Source organism: Podarcis vaucheri (genome assembly GCF_965113315.1).
Source record: "Podarcis vaucheri genome assembly, chromosome: 7".
Taxonomy (NCBI): domain Eukaryota; kingdom Metazoa; phylum Chordata; class Lepidosauria; order Squamata; family Lacertidae; genus Podarcis; species Podarcis vaucheri.
The window spans coordinates 15,877,477-15,897,935 of record NC_138765.1 but is presented as its reverse complement, the minus strand read 5'-3'; the positions used below and the strand labels follow the sequence as shown (position 1 = coordinate 15,897,935).

At 39.9% G+C, this 20,459-nt stretch overlaps 2 protein-coding genes across 4 annotated transcripts in view; both read right to left on the bottom strand.

Annotated features, from left to right (window-relative positions):
• Positions 1-1,267: 1,267 nt before the first annotated feature.
• LOC309537957 (phospholipase A2 inhibitor and Ly6/PLAUR domain-containing protein-like) lies at positions 1,268-19,817 on the bottom strand. Of its 3 annotated transcripts, none has more exons than XR_014222073.1 (6): positions 19,295-19,817; positions 19,074-19,190; positions 18,294-18,446; positions 17,197-17,331; positions 2,874-3,076; positions 1,268-1,511 (listed from the first exon to the last, which is right to left on the bottom strand). XR_014222073.1 is itself a non-coding variant. In XM_082233116.1 (5 exons), the coding sequence occupies exons 1-5, from the start codon at positions 19,527-19,529 to the stop codon at positions 16,035-16,037; spliced, it is 807 nt and encodes a 268-aa protein (XP_082089242.1). In that variant the 5' UTR covers positions 19,530-19,798; the 3' UTR covers positions 16,027-16,034. The 3 variants fall into 3 exon arrangements, 1 of the variants encoding a protein (XP_082089242.1); XR_014222074.1 differs by having other exon boundaries at positions 1,268-1,402; XM_082233116.1 differs by lacking the exons at positions 1,268-1,511; positions 2,874-3,076 and adding an exon at positions 16,027-16,201 and having other exon boundaries at positions 19,295-19,798.
• The window catches only part of LOC309537968 (phospholipase A2 inhibitor NAI-like), a 92,575-nt gene continuing 87,230 nt past the window's right edge, over positions 15,115-20,459 (bottom strand). The window contains exon 6 of the mRNA XM_082233142.1: positions 15,115-16,034. The gene's annotated coding sequence lies outside the window, so the exon portion shown is untranslated. The remainder of the gene's footprint in view (positions 16,035-20,459) is intronic.

Below are 20,459 nucleotides of genomic sequence, written 5' to 3'. Positions count from 1 at the left end.
CATCTGGTGCAGCAGCAAGAAGAGAAAAAAGCTACAGCTGCCACAAATGATGCATTGAATTTGTAATAATTTAATTAACTTACCGCCTCACCTTATGATGGAAGTCCAACCAAAATCAAACCAGAGTTTATGGCTTCTGGTATAGTGCAGATCGCTGGTTAATGCATGGATGGCTAAACTGTGGCCCTCTAGAATTTACTGAACTATAGCTTCCGCCATCTCCATCCATTGGCCATGCTGGCTGAGGTGGATGTGGGTGGTGGTCCAGCAACTTCTAGAGGACCATAGCTTAGCCAGCCCTGGTCTGATGCATGCCATGATCTCTATGCTGAAACTGAAATGTGATGGAAAGAGACAACCAATGTTGGAGTAAATTCATGAGACAGAGGATGGCTGCTATGTGTCAGGCTAGGACATGAGGTGCCAGGGTTCAAATCTCCACTCAGTCATTAAGCTCACTGGGTGACGTTCAACACTCACTGCCTCTCAGCCTAACCTACCTCACAAGGTTAAATGCATGGGGGAAGTGTTAAGTATAGTGGTTTAATTCACATAGAAATGAAAAAATCTGTATGTATGAAAATGGAAAATGACTAAACATGTATTGGTAACACTGAGCATTTCTAAAGGACTCTGAGCTCCTTGCAGAGTTAATGATTAACTAACTGATTATTGTTCTCGGTTAGCTAACATGTCAGCGTTGTAAACCTGAGGTCATGAGAGAGGTACTGGGTTGAAATCCCCATTTCAAAAAGAGTTGCCTTTGAGTCTTTGCTTCTGTGGTGTGAAGATGCAAATAGAGTCATCTCTCTAAAAGCTACAGACAAAACATGTAAATGACTCTCCTGAAGGGAGAACAAACATCCTTTAGACAGAAAAGCAGGCTGGAGAGAGAGAAAGCGACCTTTGCTTATAGGTCAGTTTGGATTATTTCATATTTTATAAGACGCTGAGCCTGTGCTGGACAGCACAATATATTATATGGATATTTTTGATGTTTTAATTCTGTTTTGAAGAAAGTTCAGCCAGTAAAAGTTTAAACAATATTTCATAAACAACATTTCATTTTCAAAGGAGTCAGTTCTTATGATTCCAGTCACTTCAAACTGTGCAATATTTGATATCTGTAACAGGAAGAACCATGTACACCACCTTGTGCTTTTTGGAGAAAAGGTGGGATATAAATGCAATAAATAAATAATAAATAATACTAATTTACACATGAAAGTCATTCCTTGGGGTGACCAAGAGTAAGTGAGAAGATTTCACTCACATATATTGCTCTGCAGAACACCAGAGGAGCAGATTCCATAAGACCTACAGACACGATGTGGATATTTAACGACGTCACAAGCTTCATCATCACGTGGCAAACGACAATTGGAACATGTCAGAGATGTCACTGCATAAAGGAGACAGAGGTTGCTGCAGGAGATTTCTTGACATGGTAATGAAGTTAGTGGTACATTGGGTTGGGATGAGACAGTCTGGCTATATAAAACACATAAACCCTGTATGCAAATATAAAATATATTTCAGATTTATTCTTTGAAATAGTGAAGTCAAATGCATGTTAATCATCCAACTCCTGTTTTCCTAACTAGTCAAAGTACTATAATGTGGGAGAAGATGTCCTTCTTCCTAAGGAGGTGGCATGCAAGAGGGTAGATGTGTGATAAACTGGAAGGCTATAACTTTTTTTATTAATGATTGGGTGTCATATTTATCCAAGGCAATTTCCCCTTCTCCAGTAATTAGGAAAAGAGAGATCTCTCTCTTGATGAGTGCCCATGATTTTATGTTTTGAACATAAATTTAATAATAAATACATACTTAGATAAAATTAATAAATTAAATAATATATTAAATAATAAGCAAAAAGTGAATAAATTTAGAGCACCTCTTTTTTTCTTAATGAGTCCTGAAAAAACTCTTGGAGGTGTACAGTACATATCGTAAATAAGAAAGCCTAGACCAAGAACACAATACACAGAACACTCTCCTGAAAGTGTCAATGAAAGTTAAACATAGAAAATCATAGGGGTACTCAAATTCTCTATGGCATTGAAATCTGAGTATCTGAGTCAAACTCCATTAAAGTTTTTGAAACTGTGTAGAATAAAAAACGGAAGCTATACTCTCTACCATCAAGAATTTCAGCAGTTTTTATCCAGGTGGAGCGGAATGTGCTCAATTAAATATATATTGTTAAAATTGCTACTATTCCAGTGTAGCATTTCCATGCCTTGTGCTATATGGAATTGAATATCAGTATGTTTTAAACTACCTCTAGTTTCTCTGAACTGAGCTCTGCATTGCCCTTGAATAAGTGTCAAGAAAAGGGGATGCAACTAATTAGAAACACCCAAATTTCCCCTTGGTATCCACTCCAAAAATAGAGTATTCTAGCGCAAGTTATCTGATCAAATGCTTGCCACTTTCCTTAACAAATGCCACTATTGAATTGCCAATTTCCAAGGGATGCCCAACACAGCCTTCAGTGACTGCTATAACAGACAGATCTTGTATTTGTGATCAGCCTCAGGTAGAAGACATCACTCATTATCTCTTAGCCTGCTCCTTATATAGAGACCCAAGAGACTGCTTTCTGAAACCTTTATTGGCACAAGCATGTAGGTATATCAAAGCAGAAATGGTTTGGTCTATTTTGTGAAACAATAATAGCATTGTAACACAGAGAGTAGCACTCTATGCATAGAAGGGGGTTCCTTCCAACTTTAAAATTCTATAATTCCCCCCCCCCCCATTATTCTCATCTCCTGTCCCCATTCTCATTCCCTCAAAAGGAGCAAGGCTTTTCAGTGTCATCTAAAAAGGATAAAAAGAATCCCATTTTACTGGTTCCTACTTACCTGGAGAAAGCAGAGTGAAGAGGAGGCAGGTGCTCAGATGCTCTTTCATCATTTTAGAAAAATAAGGAGACTCAAGAACATGGATGGACCAGTCAAGAGGACTGATGGAGACAGAGGCTTACTTAGAGATATTTAAAGGCCAAGGATTCATATTACAGTCAAAGTGTGGGGGGAAATGGTTCAGTGAAGTCTGGCAATGGGACCTGTGTATTTGTCAAGAGAACAAAGAGAGACATGTTGAAATTCAAAACTCAGTGTTGAAATTAATTGAATGGTTCATCTTTGAATGATTCATCTTTGATTTAATTAGCTGAATTATTCATCTTTGATTTCATTAGTTGTTTCAAGGCAGTTGACAGAATTATTTTTCTATAAAATTAAATTACAGTTAAAATGGTAACGACACCAAAAAAAGAAAGAAAAAAGAATCTGGGAACAAAAATGACAAGTGCAAAGCCTATATGGCAATCTCTCTCCTAGTCAAGTGCACCGGGCAATGTGCAAAGAGCAACTAAGGAAGACAGGTTCTGCTGCAGATTAACCCAAGAGTCATTAGTGCAGCCAAGCTGTGGGATGAGCCAATGGCAGTGAAGCAGTCACCTGGGGTTTAGGGATGTAAGGTTGAGGTAAAAAGTAAGCCTGTGTAAGTGGAAGTAAAAGACCATGATATTCCATGTGTGATATGTTGTGATATCATTTATTACTGCCTACCAAGGAATTATTATTATTTTTTTGGAAAGTTCTATAATCTTCCATCATGTACTGTTATTTTAAAGCCAATTTTAAAATCCATTAATAGTGTAGCCTCTGCTTTGAGAAACGGAGTTGGGGGGTTGCGGCAGACACAATGCTTCTGCACCCTGTGCCTTTGCCTACCCTCACATTCCATGAGGAAGTGAGTGCCAGACCTCAGGGCAAACCAAGGATGAAAGACAATTCCTCTCAAGCCCAGAGAGGAATTCAGAGAATGGTTTAACCCCCAACATTCTCATTATCTTTATCTGCTTCTCCCTGCAATGTTGAGGGAGGCATCCATTCCTGCTGCAGAGCAGAAATGGAAGCCATCCTTGGACATATCTAGGTAGGCTGCTGTGGATGCAGACCCAGTCCAAAAAGAATTGATCCCAATGTCCCTTAGACAGACTCTCTCTATGATAAACTAGCATCACAAAAATGTTTCATAAATTCTTGGCCTTGCAGCACCACCCAGCATGAAAAATTTAAACCACTAACTCCTGCAACTCTCATGAAGTAACCTTGAACACTGCTTGGCTGAATCCAGCTCTATACTTAGCAAAGTTCATGCTGCACTAGGCCCCTCTGTCTTTTCCTTTCCCAGAGGAACCATCATTTCCTCTACCATATCACTAAATTCCTGTGTCAGGTGAGAACATGAGAACACCAGCCTGCCTCAGCAGGACATATAAAGAGGATGTCATCCAGATAGTAGACCACATCTGCCAAACCTGTCCACTTCTTGACAGTTCAATTAAAAAACAACAACTGAAGCATTCAAAAATACATTTGGAATACAATTCAAAGTGTTCGTGCTGACCTTTAAAGCCCCCATCATTCAGCCTGGACACTGAGGTCCAGTACCGAGGGCCTTTCGGCGGTTCCCTCATTGCAAGAAGTGAGGTTACAGGGAACCAGGCAGAAGGCCTTCTCGGCAGTGGACTACACCCTGTGGAACACCCTCCCGATGGATGTCAAGGAAATAAACAACTATCTTACTGTTAAAGGACACCTGAAGGCAGCCCTGTTTAGGGAAGTTTTTAATGTTTAATGCTGCATTATGTTTTTAATATTTGGTTGGAAGCCGCCCAGAGTGGCTGGGGAAACCCAGACAGATGGGCTGGATATAAATAAATTATTATTATTATTATTATTATTATTATTATTATTATTATTATTAGCTGCACATGAAATAGAGCAACCCATAGGCAACATCTTCAGTGTCAACACCATCCATATCCCCACATCTCGCTATTTACCCCCCCAAAAAAAAGTCTGTTTTCTTTGTTGACATCTGAGCTTATTGGGAATCTCTTCAAAGAAAGCATCCAAGGAGCATTTCTTATCATGATATGAAGTATAGGTAGAAAAACACCACATCTTTCACAAAAGGCTGCAGTCCAGAGCACACAGCATTATGCACTAGATAGCCATCTGGCATCAGCAATGGAACAAGCCATATTGGGTGCCTGGGATGGCACGCATGCCCAGCTCCTAAGGGTAGTGCCAACTGCCCATGGGGGCAGGGACAGTCCGGGCAGGATTGCTCCGTGGTGCCTCCGAGGAGTCTGCCTGCCCTCTCCCACTCAGCTGCCCTACAGCTGGGGGAGGCAGCGGGCAGACCATTTGGGGCAGTGTGGAATCTGTGGGCGCCCAAGCCACTGTGTCACTCCCAGGAGAGTGGCTCCGGCATGCTGCAGGCCCCACGATTAGTGCCGCCCGGCATTTTGTCACCCCCCTCAGTGGTGACACCTAGGGCAGACCACCCCCAATGGACCCCCTTCCTCCGCCCCTGTCTGGCATGAAATCTCACAAATCAAGAGCTCAGCCACACTTACCTTTTGCCTTGTGCTTTCCATTTACAGTTTAGTGCTTAAAGCTCTGCCTTGTGTTGGGAAATTCAGGGAATATTGCTTAACAGAAAGTAAAGTAGTTGGGTGTAATTCTAGAGTGAATATTTGAATAATTTCTTTTGTATAACTTTTGTATAATTGAAAGTCCTTTAAAAAAAATATCCTTTCTGTTTTTCCTGCTTTCTTTTCTTTTGTTTCTTGTTTTCTCTTTATCTTTCAGGTAGTGTCATAGAAGGACGCTGATGTGCAGCACACTTCAGCAGAGAACAGAGAGAGACAGGATCACACAGTGATGATTAAAATAATACAATTCTGCTGGTTCCTACTTACCTGGAGAAAGCAGGGCCAAGAGGAGGCAGGTTCTCAGAAGTGCTTTCTGCATTCTTGAAAGATTTGGTGACTCAGAGCAGAGATGTACCAAGGCAGAGAACTGATGCTGGTAGAGTCTTACATGGAGATATTTAAAGGCTATAGATTCATGATGTGGGCATCTCTTGGGAATAAATGGTTCAGTGAGGTCTGGGGGTGGGTACTGTGTGTTTGCCAAAAAGATACAGAGGGACATAGTGAAATTCACAGCTCTGTGCCAAAATTTATTCATCTTTGAGTTCCATTAGCTGTTGCCAGACACTTCTCAGAATTTATTTCTATATAATTATTCTACAATTTACTCGTAACTCATGTTAGCTTTATATTACATGGATGCCCTGAAATGGATATACAGCCAATGCCTGAGCCCAAATTCCACCTACATCATTTTTAATCCAGATCATTGTCTGTGTAAGTTCATTCTATTTCACCCCACAGTACTCACTGCACAGGGGAGGGTGGAACTGCAGACCTCAGGTGTATCACCTTCACATGGGATTGCATTACGATGACAGTAGGAGCATTTCAGAGTTGTCACTGCATTAAAGTGATAGAAGTCAATGCAGGAGTTTTTGTGAAATGTTTATGAACTTAAAGGTATATTGGATGGAGATGGAACAGTAAGTCTATATAAAACATGAAAGCCCCACTTGCAAGTATGTCAAATATATTTCAGATTTATCCTACAAATTTTAAATTTAAATTTGATAAAAATCAGAATATACAAGAGTTAAAATACTAAAACAGATTAAAATTGCAAAAACTTTCTAAGCCTTTCAGTAGGCTTTTCTAAACAAGAATGTTTTTAGCAGGTGCTGAGCAGAATACAGTGAGTGTTCCTGACTGTTCTCAGTGATTTGACCAGGGGGAAGCAATCTTTTTTAAAATAATGACCTCCATCTGTTCCACTGATTTCAAGCTTTGCCTAAACTGATAAACTCTCAGACTAATATGAGTATATATGACACAGAGTCCTAAAACGTTTAAAATTGTAAGCACTATTATCTAGTCAAAATAAAAAAAATTCCTTCCAGTAGCACCTTAAAGACCAACTAAGTTAGTTCTTGGTATGAGCTTTCGTGTGCATGCACACTTCTTCAGATTTGTGTATCTGAAGAAGTGTGCATGCACACGAAAGCTCATACCAAGAACTAACTTAGTTGGTCTTTAAGGTGCTACTGGAAGGAATTTTTTTTTATTTTGACTATGGCAGACCAACACGGCTACCTATCTACTACTGGAACCATGGAAGGCACCACATTGAGCCGCATGAAATGGAAGTCCATCAACCTCACCAAGAAACTTGCACAGGTACAGACTGATATCTTCTTTCTTACTAAATGCAAGAACCTGGACATTATACCCAAGGGTCTTAGAATTAAGAACCCTCTACAATCCACGTATCCCACTGAATATGCAAGAAAACTATGCAACACTTTCTCTAAGAAGCTGCTCAAACATCTGATCAGCGTTCTCTACTCTAAACAGAAGCTAATAAAGGAGGAACTCCTTGTATTAGACAACTCTATCAGGAACCACCAAGCTTGGCAAGAGTTCCAAAAGGAAAAACAAAACATTTACCACTCTCAACTGGAGCTACTGAAAAAACAGAAAAACAAGAAACTCTCTAACCTTTCCAACCTACAGGCTACTAATCAAAACAAGATCAACAATGTTGTCAATCTCTCACAACAAGCACTCAGCCCAGCCGAGGAATCAGTCCTTTCACGTGGACTGTCATTCTGCCCTGCCAAATCCCCACACATGATTCAGTTCTACGGGGACTTGGAAGCATTTTTCCGCCGTTTACGCCTGAAGGAGTATTTTCAACACACACAACAACAAGACAAATCAGAACAAACAACAACTTCACAACACAACACCTCTCAACCCACTGGAGAACAACAACCACCCTCCCAACTGAACACCGACCACCAACTACCACCAAAAAAGTGTTACACAAAAAGGGACTCCACATGGACCCCTCCTGATGGACGCAATACCACACTGGACTTGTACATTGACTGCTTCCACCACAGAATCCAAACAGATGTGACCAGAAAACACCATCAGTGTATCTGAAGAAGTGTGCATGCACACGAAAGCTCATACCAAGAACTAACTTAGTTGGTCTTTAAGGTGCTACTGGAAGGAATTTTTTTTATTTTGACTTTGGCAGACCAACACGGCTACCTATCTACTACTGGAACTATTATCTAGGTCTGGATAACCCTTCAACGCCTTTTGTAAAACTAACAAATTGATGGGGGAGGATTGTTCCCATAAAACCTTATATATACAATATTATACATTTCTGAATGTATTTCCATACACCCCAAAAGTTCTCTTCTTGGACAGCCCCACCACAAGTGCTAGCATGGCTCTCTCTAATCTAATTAAAAGCTCTGCAACACATTGGTTCTATTCAGAAGAAATAAGGACAATTGCTCTGCAACTGTTTGCTATCTCTGTATTACCTCAATGTCCAAGGGACTATGGGAAGTTATTGTGGACTTGATGGACAAAGCAATATACTGAAGAAAAAAAACAGTACTGCAGCCTTTCCTATAACTCAGAATGGGTTCTAACTTGCTTCACATGAGTATTTTTTAAAAAATTCCCCCATGCCTCAAATCAAAGGACAGCTAAAGACTCAAGATATGGCACAGGGGACTGCTGAAGTAGCCAAGCTAGATAGCGCTCGAGGGAATTGGACAGTGTTAGGGACATTATGACATGCACTGAATATTGGAGTGAGTGCCCCTGACTGTTCTCAGTGCTAGAAAAAGTACTAGCAAAAAATCCTGCAGAGTAACTGAATTATTTTCCTGAAAGACTATTACCCAAAATTCAGCCACTTAATAGTACTCTGACTATCAAAGATGACATGCAGCACACTGTTCCATGTCCCATTAGCTGCTGTGCAGAAGTACAAAACATCTTAAGCAAACAAAACAATTCAAAGAAAACAACAACAAGCTAACACCCAAACTCCAAACAGCCCAACGAGGACTGGGTATGTCAGAAGCCCCAGAATGTTGCATGCCAGTTGAAATAGAAAGATGAAAAGTGGGGCAGTAGTGGGGAAAGATTTTGACTAATGGTGGGATTAAGACGTTGACCAATTCTCTTGTTCGTTAAAATACTTCCAATGTTCTCTGTCCACAAAACAATTCAAGATGAATCAGAATTGCTATGCCTAGCTAATTCTCCTTTCATGCATACAATGGCCACCATGGATTTTAACACTTTATTCTTTTTAGTTTTCTGGAATGGGCATTCATTGATTAAGGTAACTAAAAGCAGTTAGTTCAGTACTGTAAAAGGCAGGTACAGGCCTTTTTGGCTTAGCTATGACGTTGACTCAAATGAAAATGGAATCATAAAAATAAAGTTTTATGAGATTATTAATTTCTCCAACACTGTATCAAGGCATCTGAAGAAGTGTGCATGCACACGAAAGCTCACACCAAGAACTAACTTAGTAGGTCTTTAAGGTGCTACTGGAAGCAATTTTTTTATTTTGTATCAAGGTGGTATGAGATTTGTGAAGCATTATAACAGTTATTTGCATGGCCCTTGAGAAAATATTTAAGGCAGCTGTTGTTATAATTCCTGGAGGATGGTTTCCTATTTTCCTATAGGCACAATAATTTGGTGTGACACAACGTGGGAAAGTGGGAAAATCAGGAAAAGGAAAAACAAATGTTCACATTAGTCCCTCATCAGAGCATTGGAAAGAGTGGTTGAATCAGTGAATGAGAATGTTAATATTTATTTATAAAATGGGTATAGTTCTTAAACCCCTTAAATCTCATAAGCCGATCAAAAACCTGGGACGTGAGTCAACACAATAGTGTAATTATGAAAGCGAACAAATAATACCACTTTGATGTAAAGTGATTTGCCTTCATATGTAGCAGAAAGGCCAGAATTGTCTGCTATTGGGTGGTTTTAAATTGTTGAGGTGCCACGCCTCCATTGATGGGTCCAACAGGAATTGGGGGTCACTGGGGTGGATGTATCTGTGGAAAGTGCAGGCAGGCGTTGGTGGTGGGGTGGTTTTAAGTTTTGGAGGGGTCGGGTTATGTCCCAATTTCCCTCAATGGGATGTTGGGGGCTATCGAAGTGTCTAATCATCCAAATGTCTGGTTAGATGTATATTGCCTGACACCTAAAGATACATTATGAAGGTGACAGGAAAGGCTCCCTGGGGAGATCATTGCACAAACAGGAAGATACAGTCTTTAGGCATGATGGGAGGTATTTAGGAGGGTTTAAAAAGATGCATCCACAGAAGGTCTCTGTTTGGCCCCAGCTTTCATGAGTGCAAGTTGCTCTCTTGGAGTTGTCCATGATCCTGCACACAATGGCCAGAAACAAGCAAGCATCATTGAGCCCTGTGTGCAGTTTCAGAAGAAGAGGAATAGTCAGGAGCTTAGAGAGAAAGTCCCGGGGTGATTATTTTCACCCCCTAACAGCATCAGAACATGGGAAAGCTGTTTCAATCAACATCTATTTATTTATCTACATCATCCATATTTTCCTACATTTAATTGGATTTTCTGGCTCATGAATGAGCCCATAGGGTATTGTCCAACTCCCTGCAATTTATAAAAGCATTGACACACTGAATGACAGTTTTGAAAGTAAGGGAAACAATGAGCTTCCATAGTAGCTCAAATGTGGGGATACAAGTTCCAAAGAAGTAGACAGCTGGAAAAAGAAGACTGTTTGAGTTTAGCACAGATCTTCAGGTGGGCTGTGGTTTTGTTTGCTGACATGCATTCCTATTAAATCAATACTGGGAGTGAGTGGAAGAGGGGTCCACAAAATCTTCATGGAATTCCCATCAAATTGTATCAATCAACTTGGAATTCCAAGGCCAGACTTAAATGTGAGGTTTCTTAGAAAATCACATCTCCATTGGTATCTCTCCCTATGCTCCACTGAAGCTGTTTTCCTAGCTATTGCCCTGAAGCTCATGTGGCCCTGATGCCAAGCTGGATATGGAAGACGTGTACTATCTGTCAGAATTTGTGTTTCTGAAAAACAAATTATCTGATTACAAAATTGTTAATATATATTTAATAACCATCACATGCAAAATTCAGGAGCTTAATTGTAGCTGTACCACTAGCGGCAAAATGCACTTTATAATAGCTTGATTTGCACATTTAGAAGTTCTTTCAGTTAAACCATCTTGGGTCAATATTTATCACCATTTTTTGCTTTTTCTATCTTAAGTTGCTAGTGCTTGAGATATCACAAGGTGCTTGGTTGCTTTCAGTTCATTAAACACACACTGCTACTATTCTGGTAAAAAAAGTACTCAATAATACAAACCTCGATAAGAGATAACTTGACAATAGCACATGCTACCATATCTTAACATACAACAATGCACAGTTCCTCTCTGTTACACTTATGTAGGGAAATTTTAATTATACGTTTGAAAAAAACTGAGAAATAAAAACATTGTAAGCTACCCAGATACTAGCATAGTCAAACTGTGCTTCTTTATTTATTCCAAAAAAATAATAATTAAAATTGTAGTAATGTGTTTTCTAAGGTCAAACTAAGAAAAACCAAACAAACACTTTTCCTGCTCCGTTTCCCCCTTTTTAAAATATTTTTATTGAATTCTTGCAAACTACATCAACAAACACACAGACATTTAAAAGGTAAGATTAAAAGAAAAGTAAAAGAGAGAAAAGAAAAAGAATAGAAAATAAAGATCATACTAACACATATTAACATGAAAGAAACAAACTTACAGACATTACTCATTGGCTTCCTTCCATCTCGGTTTAGGTTAGGTAAACTTATAACCTTTCTGCAGTTGTATTGTATTAACTCTCTACATCACAGGTTTTAAATTCCGTCCACTGTGATTTTCTTAATTCCCAAATTACCGTCAATATAACTTAAAAATTTATTCCAATCGTTCTTTAGCTTTACATTGCTCCGTTTCCCCTTTGGTCCATCCCAAATATCCAGCAATGCTGTTTTACTTATACATTATTTCCTAAGATTTATACATGACTTGAATGTAAAAGAAAAAAGCAGCAGTTACAAACAGATAAATATGAGAAATCATCAGAATATACAAGAGTTAAAATACTAAAACAGATTAAAACGGCAACAACTTTCTAAGCATCTCAGTCTGCTTGTCTAAACAAGAATGTTTTTAGCAGGTGCTGTGTAGAGTACATTGAGTGCCCCTGACTGATCTCAGTGCTAGAGAAGGTAGCAACTGAATTAATTTACTGAAAGACTATTTCCCAAAATCCACCCACTTAATAGTATTATTTGACCAGGGGGAAGGCATGCAAGGAGTGATGAATGGACCCAGTGCTCTATCTGCAGCAACTTCCTTAGCGATCTTTTTTAAAATACTGACTCCATCTGTTCCACTGTTTTCAAGTGTCCACTAAACTGAGAAACTCTCAGAATGATATGTGATATGTGTAGTCGGGCTACTGCAAGCCTTTCATTTTTATTAGTATTCTCTATTAAAATCAAAAAAGAGTGTGACTTTTATTTAGTATATTTAAGGCTTGCACTTCATAGCAGGTTTAGAGCAGAGATGCCTCAAAGAATCCAATAATGTTTTGGGTAGTGAGGATACAGCAGATTTTCAGCCAACAAGCAAGGCCTTGTACTGGTGTTGGGGGTAATGTGGTAGGGTTATTGTAGGCACATGGACAGCTCCTACTTAGATTCTTGCTCTGAGAAGGCCTCTAAGTCACTGAATCATAAAATCCTAGAAGAATAGAGTTATAGAGTTGGAACGTACTCTGAGCACCATTTTGTACAACCCGCTGCAATACAGAATTCTCAACTAAATCTTAAATGACACACGACCATCCAACCTGAGGCCTTCTGATTATTCCCCCAATTTTTTAGTATCTTCTCACAATGCTATGACCACCAACAATGTTCTCAGAGACTGACTGCTGGCCATAATTTGTTACACAAATGTGAACTACTACTGCTGCTACTCAGGTGTCCAATGCCTATGGGAAGCTGCTGGGTTTTTCTTGGATAAAGGGATGTATTTGCAATGAGACAATGCCTCTGTCTTTGCTCTTTTTTGGTGTGGAATCTTACTCAGATGGAAGGAGAATATATTTTTATCATCTTCCATGCCCCAGAAAAAGGACTGCCTAGGTGGGAAAGCCAAACATAGCTCAGGGGTATTGATAGATGCCAAGGACAAAGAGATATTTACTGAATCTTGTACATTTACTATAAAGTGATTACCAAGAGCTGATGAAATCATTTTCTGCAACTTCATTTCTACTTGTTTCAATCGCATCAGATTCTTGGGAAGGAGTGAAGATACTTTGAGTTATTTGGACTGCTTGCCTTTGGTCACACTGTCTTGACTTGAACCAAGCTAGTCGTTTGCACCTGCTTCACACCCTTCTTCTGTACCAACCTCATCCATATGCCCTGAATTCCCCCTTTTACTGGAAACCAACTTTATTTCTGGTACCTGACCATTTTTCCAACAATGTATATTTTAATTGTTTTCATAAATGTATTACAAAATATCACATAAACAAGATACACACATATACACACACACACACCCCTTCTGAAATCTTGGCAGCTACCACATAAATATTCATACCTTTATAACATTTGTTTCTCTCTTAGATTCTCTACAAAATTATCTGGTTATTCCATCAGGGTTGTATGGAAGCATCCATCCAAACTGTGGTCAGCTTCTCCAACCATAGCATCAAGAAGTTCATGACATGGCCACAACATCTGGTTTTGCAGTGATGCTGCAGATAATACATTGTTTAGAGGCTTTTAGCTAAGATATGAAGTAAATGGCCACAGAATGAAAATAAAAGCATCCATTCTTTATTTCCTTTCAGCACTATTGCATTGCCCCAGTTATAGTCAATTTCCATTTCCATACATTGGTGTGATTTGTTCGGTCACCATTTTAAGACCCGGGGAGGGGGGGGGGATAACTGCAGGCAAAATGGCCGCTCTGCAGATTTTCACCTATTTTGCAGCAACCTTGACAGCTAGGGAGGATAGGGCATTGGGATGGGTTGAGGATAGCGCATTGGGATGGGTTGAGGAGGGGAGCCTTTGTCTGTGAGCCCACACAGGGCCCAATGGGTCATGACAACCCTCCCAATGGAAGTTCAAGCAAGATCATAGCACCTGGTCCATGTCAGGAGTGACCTCACAACTCTGGCCTGAACCCACCCTGTTCACCAGCCAACAGGTGGGTTACTTGATACTGGATCCATATCCAATGCCTTGGTCAAAGCATACACCTGTAATCAATACAGGTTCTGGACTATTTCAACCCAAGACAGATCTCCTGTGTTCCTTTCTATGGTTAGCCCCTCACTTGCTATGGACACAGTATGCAGTTGACAGCAAATTGCACTGGGGAAAGCAGTACCACATAGATAGCATTGGATCCAATGTAGCATAGAGCCCACAAATCAAATTCTGCAGAGCCGATAAAGGAGGGTGACATGCTCAAAAGGCACAGAGAGATCAAGCAGGAGAAGCAGACTCACATTCCTCCTGCCACACTTCTGGTAAATGTCCTAAATTTTGGTGACCAAGGGTGCATCTGTCCCATAATCAGATGTGAATCCATGTTGGAATGAATTTAGAACATTCTTCTCATTTACGAATGCTTGCAGCTGCCCCTACAAAACCAAAATGCTCTTGGAAGCATGACTACCATATAACATGCAAATATAAAGACAGATAAAACAATTACATATGCTAACAGTATGTTTTATTTTGGCACTTCCAGATACCAATGCTCTTACCCTGAATGGTCTGTAGTGCCCAGCCTGCTTCACTTACAAAGATAAAAATTGTCTGAATGATGAGATCATCGACTCCCAAGGGAATGAAAATCAGTGTGTTGATACTTGAAGTTTATATGTTCAGAAGTAAGATTGTTACTGACCCAGAAAACAAATCTTGCAAATTCCATGGCAAAAACATGCCCACCTCATTCTGTCTCTCCCTCCCTTTTTTATTTTGCCACAAAAGTAAAAAGGAACCTTTTGTTCTTCAAATTCCAATATCGGCACACACACACACACACACACAGAGAGAGAGAGAGAGAGAGAGAGAGAGAGAGAGAGAGAGAGAGAGAGAGAGAGTTTTGGCTTCAAACGTCTCTGATGAGCACTGCAGCCCTAATCAGCATCAACAGGGGTTAATAATAAGAGTACATGTCGATAATGGATGAATTAAGCATTGGCTTTATTTTACTTTGTCCACATCTAACTGATCACAAAGTCTTTACTTTCAGGTACTTTTCATTTTCTGTTTGAAGAAGGCACCACTTGGTCCAGTGACCTGATTCAAACCTAGGAGCACTTTGTTCTATTAATCCATTCAAATTGTATTTCAATCTGTCTCTAAACATCTGTCAACTTTGGCATTGCAATTATATGTCTTATGGGTGAGTCATATGTCTATCTTTGTAGAAGGCAGTCCTGAATTAGATGAACAGTCAGAAGACAACCCTCTCCTTCAAGGCGTCCTTCATTTGAAAGCTTCTCTGGTCCAGTTCTGGTTTAAAGACCAAGAACAATAAGCAGAGAGAATAGGGCTTTCCATCAGCCACTAGAATTGGGAGGACTAAGTGGGCAGGCAAACAGTTCAAAATTAAGCCTGTACCACTATAGTGAGATGAATTTCTAGATTATGAATTTGAATTTATAGAGAAAAATCAGCAAAGATGAATATTATGCAAACCTGCGATCTCTTCTTTGGAGATACATTTCCCCTGTCTTGTGATGCACAACTGACCAGTCTAATGCTTAGACTGCCTATGACTGGCTGACGGATCTTCCAATAAATATCTGTTTTAGGACAGAGGCATTTGTGTGTGTGAGGTTTTGTGCTACCATGTAAATTTAGCAGTAGAAGCAAGTAGGGCTGAATAAAACACAAAGCCAATTCTCATATATCCTGTCAAATACCCTTTCTCATCATTCCACACATTCTGCATATATAAAACATACAGATAAAGAATACAGATATGTCAGAAGAGTTTATTTTGATCATGAATTTCACAAACAGTGAAAAAGAAAACCCAGTAGGCCTCAGCCCCTCCTCTCAACATAAGCTGTTATTATATTCTGCTGGTACCATGAACAATGGAATTGACAAGGAGGAGAGCTTTCCTCTCTCCTATCTACCCTTCAAGAATGATCTGCTCTGAGGCTTTCTTAGCATCAAAGCATTTGGTTACAATCCGCTCTAAGTGAAGATAGCCATATGTAAATCTTTTTCCATTAAGGGCACACATGTCTTCAGTGGCACAGCCTTTGAGTGTCAGTGGTGGAAGGAAACCATATACATCTGGGAAATAAAAAGTATAAGGTTTGCATGAGTTCTTTATTAGGTCCTAGGGAAGACCATGTTTATAAAAGCTTAGTGTGTTTGGAACCAACACATGGTAGGATTAATCTGTCAGCCAGTCACCACTAGTGCATGCCTTAGGAAACTTAACCAGTGAACCAATGAAGCCCAGCAGGTGGCCAAATGTGTCACTTTTACCAAGGCTATACCCACTTGCCTTTCTCCCAGCCTCCTTTCTTTTCAACTTTTGGCCAAGGTGTGTGGCAAGACACAGTCCTCCTGGACCAGCACCCAATGGTTCATACTGCTGTGCAGAGGAGCAGTTATGTGCCGGCTGGTTCTGCACCTTCCCTTGTATCCCTCTGCCCTGATGCCCCTTGCACATTTGAGGAAAAGGGTGTGTTGTAAGGAGCCTGCTGTACTTGTTTATGCTCCCCACACAATGCAAAACCCTGCCCCTGAGTGAGTCTGTCTGTAATTTTAACAGTGGTAGATTGGAATCCAAAAGAGAATAGAAACTTGTCAGCTGGAAATTCTCAGGTTGCATCAGCTTGTATCAGATGTAGAAATTACCATTTTACTTCAACCCATAGACTATAAATGATTTCTACACATTGAACCAATGCTTTCAAGGCAGAACAGTGCTATCTGGTCCTACACCCCCCCCCCCTTGTATCCCTATTTTTTGATGCCCCTTGTCCATTGGAGGACAAAAGTGTGCTGTGAGGAGCCTACTGTACCTTTGTAAACACCCCACACAATGCAAACCCCTGCCCATGAGTGAGCCTGTCCCCTCTAGCTCTTACACAATTGTAACAGGGGTAGATTGGAATACGGAACAGGACTAGAGCACCCTCCTTTTCCTCAGAGAAAGAAATCAAAGCTACATACACATAACACATATAAAAAGCAAACAAAGATTAGACATTGCTTTTCTGGCAGTGATAAGGAGACAGAGGAGCAGATTTTATTAGCTGATTGGAAATATTACTCACATATAGCCCCGCTAGAATAATCAATGCACTTGGTCTCATTGCCAAGGCAGCTGACAGTTCCCTGACCTTCGCAGGTTTGGCCGAAGCAGGCTGGGCACCATAGACCATTGGGGGAAAGATCCTCACGAGGTGGAACTACCAAAGTAAATGCCTACAGTCAGTATATTGATAAACATCACCCCCCCCTTCTCATTACTGCTAACTTTATTTCATTTATTTCATGCTTTCTAGTAACTTCTGATCTTACCTGGACTTGCTGTCTCCACATTGTGCCCTACTTTGGCCATCAACTTTGCAGAAAAGGCACAACTGCTGAGTGTCTATAAATAAAGATTTTGTTTTTCATCTTTTCTCAGGCATGCTCATTTTCATTCTATTTTCCACAGTTCTCACTTTGTATATGGGTATTCAAAGCTACAGTTTATGGGTATTCAAAGCTTTGTATATGGGTATTCAAAGCTATATGGGTATTTGAAGCTACAGTCAGCTGCATTCTCTTGGAGATCATATCTCTTACTATGGGTGCAAGCAAGTAGTCAGCAGACGCAGACCCCAAATTTTTTAGAGCTGTGTCAAGATTTTCCATATTATTTTCTCTTTCTCTGCCTCCAGCCCCAGCCCTTATGCATATAAAGTATGACTGATGAATAAAGAGGACTAAAGTATTCTGCGTCCTAAGAGGAGACCATCTACTTCATCCATTCCAGATTCATCACAGAACTGTTGAGCTGGAAGGGACCCTAAGGGTCATCTAGTCCAACCCCCTGTAATGCAGGATACCGAGCTAAAGCCTCCAGGACAGATGGCCATCCAATCTCTGCTTCAAAACCTCAAATAAGGTGATTCCACAATGTCCTGATTGAGAACATTCCACAGTAAAACAACTCTTACTGTGAGAAAGTTTTACCTGAAGTTTAGGTGGAATCTCCTTTTTTGTAACTTGAACGATTCAAAGATCAGTTGTAGATACTTATTAGACCCTTGCACCTAGTGTCTGAATGGACTGAAAAACAAAGATGCTATACTTTGCCTGTAACTGGGTGGAAGTTATATGACGGGTTAATAAGCCATTAACTTTCAGAGATGCAGAAACTCACCATAGAGAGGTTCCTTGTTACACTTGTATGTTCCACAGCAGAAGACCTTCATCTGGAGGTATTTACCATTGGCTGAAGTTAAACTGTAATCACCTGAGTGGCAACGTTTGGAATGACCACATCCCCGGTAAGTTGCCACTTTATACTGTTGAACTGTGAAGAACAAAAGGAAACAAATCACAAGATCTGCAAGAATTCTGATTAATTCCCTCCAAATGTATTTATTTTTAATTATGGTTCCTATTAACTAAATTTTTTACTCTTCCATGAAAAAACTATGTAATGCACAGTTCTTGAATCAATAGATGAACCTAATTACCCTGTGCAGCGTAAACCAGCAGCGTAATCAGGGTACCTCATTAGAAGGGTCTCGATGGAAGTCTCCGTTCCCAGCGATGGCCTTAGCAAGTCAATCTGGGTAGATTGGTGCCTGGTGAGAGGCCATATTTCATGACATGACCCTGTGGTTTCACCCCTTCAGTAGGCAAGTGGAATGGATTTATAACCAAAGCCAGAGCCAAAAGTCTACCTACATCAGTAATCAATAAATTTGTGGCCATTTTTAATCTAGATCATTTTGTGAGTGAGTTCATTCTCACTCACACAGTTCACACAGGGGAGAGTGACACTGCAACTGGTACCAAAACCATGTACAGCACATAGTGCTCTTTGGAAAAAAGTTGGGTTTTAGGTGCAAGTAATAATCAATACATTATATTAATTTGCACATGAACAACATTTATTGGGGTGAACAAGTATAAGTGAAAAGTTCCACCTCACCTATATTATTATCCAGAACACCAGAGACACAGATTGGATTAGAGCGACAAATCTCAGATTTTCCACCTTTACATGAAGTTGCATTACTCTGACAGGAGGAACAAATCAGAGATGTTGCTGCATAAAGGAGATAGAGGTTATTGCAGCAGATTTCCTTAATGGTCTTTTCAGTGTCATTAAAAGATGATTAAAAGAATCCAATTCTGCAGGTTGATTCTTACCTGGAGAAAGCAGGGCCAAGAGGAGGCAGGCACTCAGAAGTGCTTTCTGCATTCTTGAAAGATTTGGTGACTCAGAGCAGAGATGTACCAAGGCAGAGAACTGATGCAGGTAGAGTCTTATGTGGAGATATTTAAAGGCTATAGATTCATGATGTGGGCAACTCTTGGGAACAAATGGTTCAGTAAGGTCTGGGAGTGGGGGCTGTGTGTTTGCCAAGAAGACACAGAGGGACATAGTGAAATTCAAAGCTCCATGCTGAAATTGGCTGATTTATTCATCTTTGATGGCACACATATTTTTGGTATGATAAGGTAAAAGCTCATAAAGGATTTGGGAACCACATATTTTGAAAGTCATTGTATGAGGTGTGAGATAGATATAAGCATTTATTAGAATGTAAGACACCATGATGACTATCGCCTCTTTAGGCAATGAGTGTGAAAAAGATAAATATGAGTAAAAATTGGGCCACCTATTAACAATTAGTGAAGGAGATGGATAACCAATGGAAATCAAAACCTTACGAGGAGGTCAAAGGTTTTGTGAATGACTGGTTCCATTATCTTCAAATTAATGAAATGTTTAAAGATGATAAAAAGAAAAATGGATTTGGATATAGAAAATCGAGATTTGAATTAGAATTATTAAATAATAAAGTTAAAATATTATCTAAAATGTATAAATTATTATTGGAATGGCATTTGAAAGATGAAAAAGTTAAATCAGTTATGATACATTGGGCTAAATATATTGGTCATAATATACAATTAGAGAATTGGAAAAAATTATGGAGAGAGGGAATAAATTTTACTGCCTGCAGCCAGTGTGGTGTAGTGGTTAAGAGTGGTAGTCTTGTAATCTGAGGAATCAGGTTCGCGTCTCCGCTCCTCCACATGCAGCTGCTGGGTGACATTGGGCCAGTCACACTTCTTTGAAGTCTCTCAGCCCCACTCACCTCACAGAGTGTTTGTTGTGGGGGAGGAAGGGAAAGGAGAATGTTAGCCGCTTTGAGACTCCTTAAAGGGAGTGAAAGGCGGGATATCAAATCCAAACTCCTCCTCTTCTTCTTCTTCTTCTTCTTCTTCTTCTTCTTTAATAGAAAATATAATGAAAATGATGTACAGATGGTATATAACACCAGTGAAAAGAGCTAAAATGTATAAA